At 39.1% G+C, this 8,409-nt stretch overlaps 1 protein-coding gene across 1 annotated transcript; it reads right to left on the reverse strand.

The window, feature by feature from the left end:
* Positions 1–6,603: 6,603 nt before the first annotated feature.
* On the reverse strand, positions 6,604–7,862 carry LOC143549903 (uncharacterized). The gene is made up of 2 exons (XM_077040678.1): positions 6,681–7,862; positions 6,604–6,615 (listed from the first exon to the last, which is right to left on the reverse strand). The coding sequence occupies exon 1, from the start codon at positions 7,840–7,842 to the stop codon at positions 6,700–6,702; it is 1,143 nt and encodes a 380-aa protein (XP_076896793.1). The 5' UTR covers positions 7,843–7,862; the 3' UTR covers positions 6,604–6,615; positions 6,681–6,699.
* Positions 7,863–8,409: the final 547 nt, after the last annotated feature.

Raw genomic sequence — 8,409 nt, forward strand, 5'->3', positions numbered from 1 at the left:
TTTTTCTTAGGAAATTCCACGTCTTATTAGAAAACTTTTTTCTTAAAGAATAATGCTTATTATGTTTCTTCAGGAAGTGGATTTTTTCGAACAGCTGCAGGATGATTCATCTTTGCATTTGATTTTAAGATGGCTATCATTGCAGGCTGAACAAAGATGACTGCTCGTCTTTTCATAGTCACTTAGGAATCTTTTATGATTACAAATCTTTGCTAGAGCATTTGTAATAAGCTGATATAGCTCTCCTAGTGATGCATGTGCACATGTTACGTTCCTGCTTTCCGGAGTTCTAAATGCTTCATTACAGAGGGATTTTGGGAAAGATTGTAGGAAGATCTGCTTGAGGTTTGCGTCATCTACGCCATTAAGACAATAAAACCGTTCAGACATACGGTTATAATGTTTCTCGAGATCTTTTGGATGGAACGAACAACACTTCATTTTTAAGAATTTATCATGTGCGTGAACTTTATGATCAAGGGGATTCCCAATGAATTCATTATTGATCACGTGTATGAGTTCTTCTGATGATCGGAGCTGTTGAAGCTGTATTTGCCTGTATTTACCAAGACTAAGGTACTAGTCTCTAAGTCTTCCTTGGCACCTGGCAAAGAATCTTTTGATGACGACATCAATTTCATAGTATTGTAGTTCAGCTGCACACCATGTATGCATTTCTAAAATTCTTTCACGCCACTATGATGGGGAATGTCATCAAAGGTGAACTATGTTGGAGTCCGATCTTGGGACGTTTGGTTTGTTTTGGGTTTTTGTCTGTGAAGCCACATCTTCGACATCTGAATCGATATCGTTTCTGACTATGGTTTCTTGTTAATTCATGAACAGGTGCTTGAATGCTTCACTTGGGTTTGGTATTTTCTCGTCCTCTGTCTTATCAGATTAATCGTCTGAGCTGATAGTCATGTTGAAGGTAATACATGGGAGGACTCTTGGAGAGTCTTCTGTGGCTAGCTTTTGTAGCAGGGTAGTAATGGGGTCTTCTTTTGGGATCGGTAGATCCCCTAGAGCAACTGATGAAGCCATCATCATGTTTATGCTTTTTAAATGTTTTTTTGGCTTTCGATGAAGAAGGGTTGCTGGAAGAGGCACCCGTGGTTCTAGGTGGTGATCTTCTTTATGGCCTGCTTCTTTGGTTTTGACTATAAGCTTAGTGATGGTGAGGATTGTGTGAATGGAGCCCTGGCTAAATGTTGTGGGTAAAAGCTAGGTCTTGCAAACAGGGAGGTTGGTAATCGCTAAAATTCATCAACCATTGTTGAGTCCTTTTGTTGCTTGTATTGTCTTTCAAGGTCTGCTAGCTGAGCCTTGAGAAACTTCATCCCCGACTCTTTCTGTGAGAGAATCATTGTTGTCTGCATGGCAGAGGTGTTTCTGACCATCCCCATTAGCTCTTGGTGAAGATTTAAAATTTTTGTTTTAACTTCATAAATAATGTTTTCCAGACCTTGAAGTCTGTTGACTAGGATTTCTTGGGTTCTGTTGAAGTTATCTTGTTGAGCTAGAATGGTTGGGAGAACTTTATTCTAGGCAAAAACATTTTCACTTTGCCAGTTTAAAGTTGCTTCTGCTGCAGTGGTTGGGTTTGAGGGACCACTTGGTGTCATGATGGAAGAGTTTTATATCTTCCATGAATGCTTGGCTTTCTAGTCAGGTTTCTCAAACGGGTTAATGGTGGAATATATGTTTGGTAATCAGATGATGAGGTGGAAGGGGTGATTATGAAACATCATTTTTGTCTGCGGGGAGGCATGCTTGGTGGAGGTATGGTCTGCAGGGATCTGGTTTTGAATTTGGCTTCTACGTTGAGCTACCATAAAGGACATAGTAGTCAAACTTGCCAGATGGTTCACCTAGTAAACCAACGTTGGGGTCTCCATCTTCATACCTTTTCTTTAGAGAGCGTTGTGAACTCTTCATTTTTGGTTTGTCTTCGTCATACTCAACTTTGAAAGCTTCTTCGACAGAAGGTGGACAGTTGCATACATTGTAACAAGCGTTTCCTGTGTGTTGATTTGGTGTCGTTGGTAGTATGATTTGCATCATGTTGATTGTTGGGAATATGTTTCTTCGTTCTTGGCTTGAGAACTTGATTTCAACCATTCCATCTTGATGCTTGACAAACTCTGGGGTTGTGGTTGTCTGAACAGGGGTTTGGTGGATTGTTCGTAATTTGTAATCCATTTTGGTAACAGTTTTATTAGCTCTTCTCTAGATAACTTTTTTGGAACATATGTGCAGGTTGGCATGGCATTGGAATAAACATCAATGAATAACGCGTCTCCAACATTATTTTGTCCGGGGACCATGATGTCTAAGGAGTGGTTTTGTATCATGTACCCAATTTGGTAATGGAAGGTCGCCTGAAAGGTATTTACTTGAGGGGTTCCACCAATTTGGATTTGGGCTTTTAGGGCTGTGAGGAGGGATGGATCATATATAGACATGTTGAATTTTAGGTCAAAGGTGACAAGCACAGTGCATGCGTTCAGGGTGGTTTGTATAGTTCCTACACAAGCATGTTGGTATTCAACAAATCTTGTATCAACAAGGGCTATATGGAGAACGTCGGTAAGCCTTTTATTCCGTGAAAGGTAAAGGCTAATCGGATTGCACTAAAGTGAATGTGTGTGTAACCTTGGGCCTGACAGATTCTAGGTAGATTTGACGGTAGGGAGAGGGTTATAAGGTGTTCGGAGGTGGTGGGTGGGAGTTTATGTGAATCAAACTTGGAGGTTTGGACAATTCTTTTACATGGGGGTTGTAAGTAGAACGATTAATTTTTTTGACTTTTTTGGATAATGAATTTGAAGGTTTAGTAAAGACATTATAAGGATTTACTAAAGACATACTAGTAATAGGAATTTTAGAATCATCGGAGGCATACGATATTTCATATAACTGATCTATTATGGATGCTGATGGCTGACGTAGGTTAGAACTGGAAAGGGATAGTGTCTCATCGAACATGACAGGATATCAGACTGTCTTCAACACTATTCAGTCTTTACACCGCTAAACGAGACTTGACAGTGACCTCTTGTCGACTTACCACTCACTACAGGTTCTTTTAGACTTCTAACAAGGATCTTGGACGGAACAGTACAGTCGTTCTTTTAGACCTTAACTATCGGTTGGTTTTCTGTTGTGAAAGATCCGTACTAATATGGCAGACACAAAGCATATTAATCCGAACCTTTAGTAGAGGAGAACTGGAGCCGAAGTATGTCTCTGATACCATCTATCAGAATGGCAGGGGTGATACCATAAAAGAACTTAAGTATAACTTAATAACTCAAGTTAGATATATTACATATGGGCTTAAAATTGTACACAGGGTTGTGCATAGTTTTGATCATCTAACTTTAAAGTTTAAGTCAATTTTGGGTGGTCTGGCTCGGTAAAACCATAATGAAGCATAGTAAGGCAGCTTCAGGGCTTTGATGTGTGGGTTCCACTTAATTATATAAACTAATGAATTTGTCACACCTTATTTGTCCCGGTAAGTATTAGGGCATGGGTTTAAGTGGATAGTAATATCCGCATTCACGGTTTTTGTGTTATCTGTTAATAATTAAAATAATTTGAGTATTTAGTAAAAACAGTTTTCAATCTGATTTCATTGTACATCTTTTTCGGGACGAAAAAGGATAAGTGTGGGAATGTGATGTGTGGGTGAAATATTGTGTGTTAAGTGAGTCATATCGCGTGTTTTGTGTGTTTATATGATGGGAACACGATTACTTTGAGTGGTTTTATGTTTATAGGTGAGCGGAGCTTAAAGGAGCTAAATTGGAGCATATGAGATTGAGTGGAAATTAAGATTTTATTGTGTGGAATGATAGAGAACTTGAAGATGAATACGTGGCCGAAAACGGGGGGTAAATCGGAACTAGAATGAAGAAGTTATGGGCGAAAAACTACGTCGGGTGACAGCCCCACTGCAGCCTACGGTGACCCCACTGTAGCTTACGGTGGGGACTGCCTCCGTAAGGCAGCAAGCTTGGACCGTAGGCTACGGTCCCCACTGTAGTCTACAGTGGGGCGACTGTAGCTTACAATCACCTGGACGGAAAAACACGATTTTTACCTTTTTGTTGACCATTTAAGCCTGGTTCAACCCTAAGCTCCCCATCCGTTGGGACGATTTTGGACTCTCTTGCCACCATTCCAACACCTCCCAATCACCATAATCATTCATGTCATCATCGGTTGAAGAATCAAGAGAGTTAAAGAAGATGCATATGCAGGGCTAATTCGCTCGTAACCATCTTCGGGTGTAGGGTTAAGTTGTTGGTTGGATTATTGGTATTCTAAACCTTACTTTTGGATTTTCTTTGTGTACTTGAAAGTGTTTTTGGGTAATCAATTGATTTACAGTTTATTAGTTAAACGATTTGTGGTCATCAACAATTAGAATTGAGTTCTTAGTGTCATTGTCCTAACCATCTTTAACCATAGCACTAATAATTCATCAATACCTAAAATTAACAATCAATTAGATTGTCGTTTAGCCGTGTCAATCATTCGGATTAACATATGATAATCAATATAGTCAAACATTTAGTCTTTTGGTATATTGATTCAAACAAAGATTATAATCCAATAGGTTTAATTATCTATCCAATTTACTTCAAAACCTGATACCTGGAGATTTGTTACCATTTCATAATTGTTTACAAATCAAATTAATTGTCTTTTCGTTTAACAAATCTTATAAGCCGCTTGACATCGTTTGTCCGCTTAGTATAATTAGTTATTAAGAATTGAACTTGATTAGCACTTTCCACTAATTCACTGTGGATTCGACACCTTGCTTGCTCTTGCTAGTAAAGGTATTTTACAAATGTTTTTTATTGACCTTTCTACATCGATCATCTTCCTCTACAACGTTCGCTCCTTGCTCATCTTTTTGAGGTGACATGTATTTTGAACACGCAACACCTTTTCGATTCTTTAACTTACACATCTTCCTAGATTTCAATATTTCATGGATGCTACCTCTTTCTAGCCTTCTTCCTCTACCTCTAGTCACTTTACGCTAAACTTGAACATTCTCCTAAACTTCTACGCCGTACGTCTTCACCTGTTATTAAAACCTAAATACTGTCAAAATTAAGCATAGCGGTTCCAAATGAACCACTAATTTGTAATTGCTTCTCACTAGGGGTGTTCTTCGGGTTTGTGTCATCTTTCATTATGGTATTTACTAACAACGAATTTTAAAAACCTAACTCAAAGTGGATGACTTCTCGTATATGTTGATAAGGCCTTTAATAATCAAGCATGATCTTTTCACTGATGCAGTGGTAGATAACACTCTTCGTCAATGATATTATGACCGCTTCCAAAGCATGCAGGTCCTACAAATCCCAAACCGCAACAGCCATATCATTTGGTTTTATGAGAAGATGCTTAGTGAAGTTATAACTCTTTGCAGACACAAAGGAATGAAAGTATGGTGTTTTTAACATTCATCCAAACCACTATATATGTGTTTGTCTTTGATTTCAACTATTTCACTAGCAACAAAAAGTTTTCAAATGTATAGACTCTAACAAAGAATTTGAAAGTGAAAGAGTAAGCGAACATTGGTCATTAGCTTTTGAAAAATCCAACTTAAAGCATTCACATTCCTTCCCATATCTTGAAATTCAAAATTACAATAAAAATCATTGATTATTCCCTCTTCTGCTCAATTAAATAATATTTCTCTACACTTAACATTAACTTTTCTTTTTTCCTTTACTCACAACAATTTTAAAAAAATATTAAAAAATTTATAAGGTGCTACAATAACTTTTCAAATATACAGAAAATCACTATACTATATTTTCTTTATCCTCTACTCACATAATTTAATGGGTAGGATGTGAATGCTCTTACACTCCCTTGGATCTCAACACAAATAATCAATAGTAGCTAATTTACCAAAACATATCTTGAGAAGTAACTAAGCTACTACAGACAAAACAAATGCCAGTAATTGGCTACAAAGCTAACACTTTCTCATGAAGCGTTTTGTCACCGTTGTGATGGTTTCCATCCTATAAAACAAAGATCTTAGGTCTATTGCGACAAAATTTCACAACGGAAACATACACATGTTCTTGATTTTTCCTTTTATCTCAACTAGACTTTCCGCTATTGAAATACCTTCAATCTGAATTTTGATTATATAATTTAGAAGGATCATCCAACAAATTACCTTCCATCTAACCTACACCGATGTGATACACCTAACCCTTGATTCACCTATCAATTTACATTTTAAACATTGATATCTCACACACTTTAACTCGTATGAGATTCTTAACAAGAAAATAAGAAATTCATAATTAAAATTAATAAAAAAACATCTTTAATATATTTGGGTCCCTATCCGTAGATGGTGACATGGTGTGGTCCATGACTTGAATCATATGCATTCATGTCACGATGAAAGTGGAAAGCCCACTTGTTTGCCTTTAGCCCCACGGTCAATTTTATAAATATCTAATTAACATTTATTCAAACCAAAAAAAAAAAAAAGGGTATGACGATTATTACATGACAGCATACGTTTTCAATCAAGTACACACTACTCTACACACATACCTTTGTTAGGTTTTGAATTTTACGACCCACCGCAACCACCTCCTCCGCACCCACTGCCGCAACACCTTTGTTAGGTTTTGAATTTTACGACCCACCGCAACCACCTCCTCCGCACCCACTGCCGCAACCACTAGCTGCGTCTGACACCACATCTCCTATCAACAAACCGCCCAATGCTCCTCCCAACAACCCAACTCCCAATCTGGTACCAAACTTGCTCTTCTTTTGAGTTTGTTGTGGTTGAACAACCGGTGGGTAACCATATGCCGGCTGTGGAGGATACCCACCGTATCCCGGGTATGGCGGGAACCCACCGTACCCAGGCTGTGGAGGGTACCCACCATACCCTGGTGGTTGTACAGGAGGGTATCCACCATAGCCCTGTTGATGCTGGTAAGGGTACCCAACTGGCGCCTGAGGATATCCTGTCGGCACCTCAGGATGCTCCGCTGCTTTCGGCGCATCAGGATGCCCAACTGCTTTTGGTGCATCAGAATGCCCAGTTGGTGCCTGAGGGTACCCGGCCGGTGCCTGTGGATACCCTGCAGGCGCCTGAGAATATCCTGCCGGCGCTGGTACCTGGGGATACCCAGCCGGAGGTGCTGGAGGATAAGGTCCGGGAGCAGCAGCTGCCGCGGGTGGCGGATAAACTCCCGGACCAACATCAACGGGCGGATACATCGAGCTAGATCCAGAAGGTGCCGCCGCAGCTGGATAACCATTTCCAGCCGGATGAGACATAGCAGCCTCATCCGGCTTATTAACTTTCCCGGCCGGATACGCTGTAACCGGCACCTCTCCGGCCGGTTTTTCCCCAAACTTATACGAAAAATTGAGTTCGCCTTTCGGCTTACCGGACGGTTTCCTGACCTGATAACTAACAAACTGTAACGGCTTAATTCCGGTCAACGCACCTTCCAACAGCTCCTTAACCGGAACATGAACTTCACCTACATCCTTATCACCTAACATCCCTTCTGTTTTGATTTTAACAACGAGCGTCAGTTTGTTATTCAACGCAGCGGCTTCGTCAATCTTAAACTTCATCGAGTGATTCCACGTAGGATTGGAGTCTCCGTCCTTATCCACCGGCGTTTTCTGCTTCTGATCCTGATTGACGGCGCCGTTGATGTAGGCGACGGCGTAGACGTCCATTTTGCCGACGAGGTTGACTTTATTGAGGCCTTTTGCTGAGATGATTGTGACTTCTAACGATCGTTCAGCCATGGCTAATTGAATTGCTTGAATTGAAAACTGAAATTTAATTGAAGCGTTGATTATTATACAGACGAGAAAAACGATAAGAGTCCACCGAAGAACGAGAGACAGTAATTAATACGGAAAGAACTTAATAATGCAAGTAACATGATTCCGGTCCATATGAACCGCTGGATGCCTTTATGATGTGACATATAAAGATATATAAAATAATAAAATAAAATTGTACACAATGGCTTTTGGAAGAATATAGTATGGTAAACTACCAAAATTTTAAAAAAAAATCAATATAATATTTTAATCTTTTGAATAATTGAACGTTACGTCTTACTTTTTGTTTTTATTTATTTTTTATCATTATTTTGTTTATTTTGTATCTTGATGGTAACGTTGTTGGAATTGTATTGTTGTGTATAACCTATTTTAATGACTCTTTTAAGTTTTAATTTTTTTTTAGCTTTGACACCTTTTCTTAAAGAGTATTGATTAGGAAACTTTATTTCCCTCAATTGTGTATCACACTTTACACATTGCATTTAATTTACGTATATTGTTATCAAATCCATGCGTGCTTAA

The sequence above is a fragment of the Bidens hawaiensis genome, unplaced genomic scaffold (assembly GCF_021521415.1).
Source record: "Bidens hawaiensis isolate Kalapana, Puna unplaced genomic scaffold, B.hawaiensis_p1.1 tig00015856_1, whole genome shotgun sequence".
Taxonomy (NCBI): Eukaryota; Viridiplantae; Streptophyta; class Magnoliopsida; order Asterales; family Asteraceae; genus Bidens; species Bidens hawaiensis.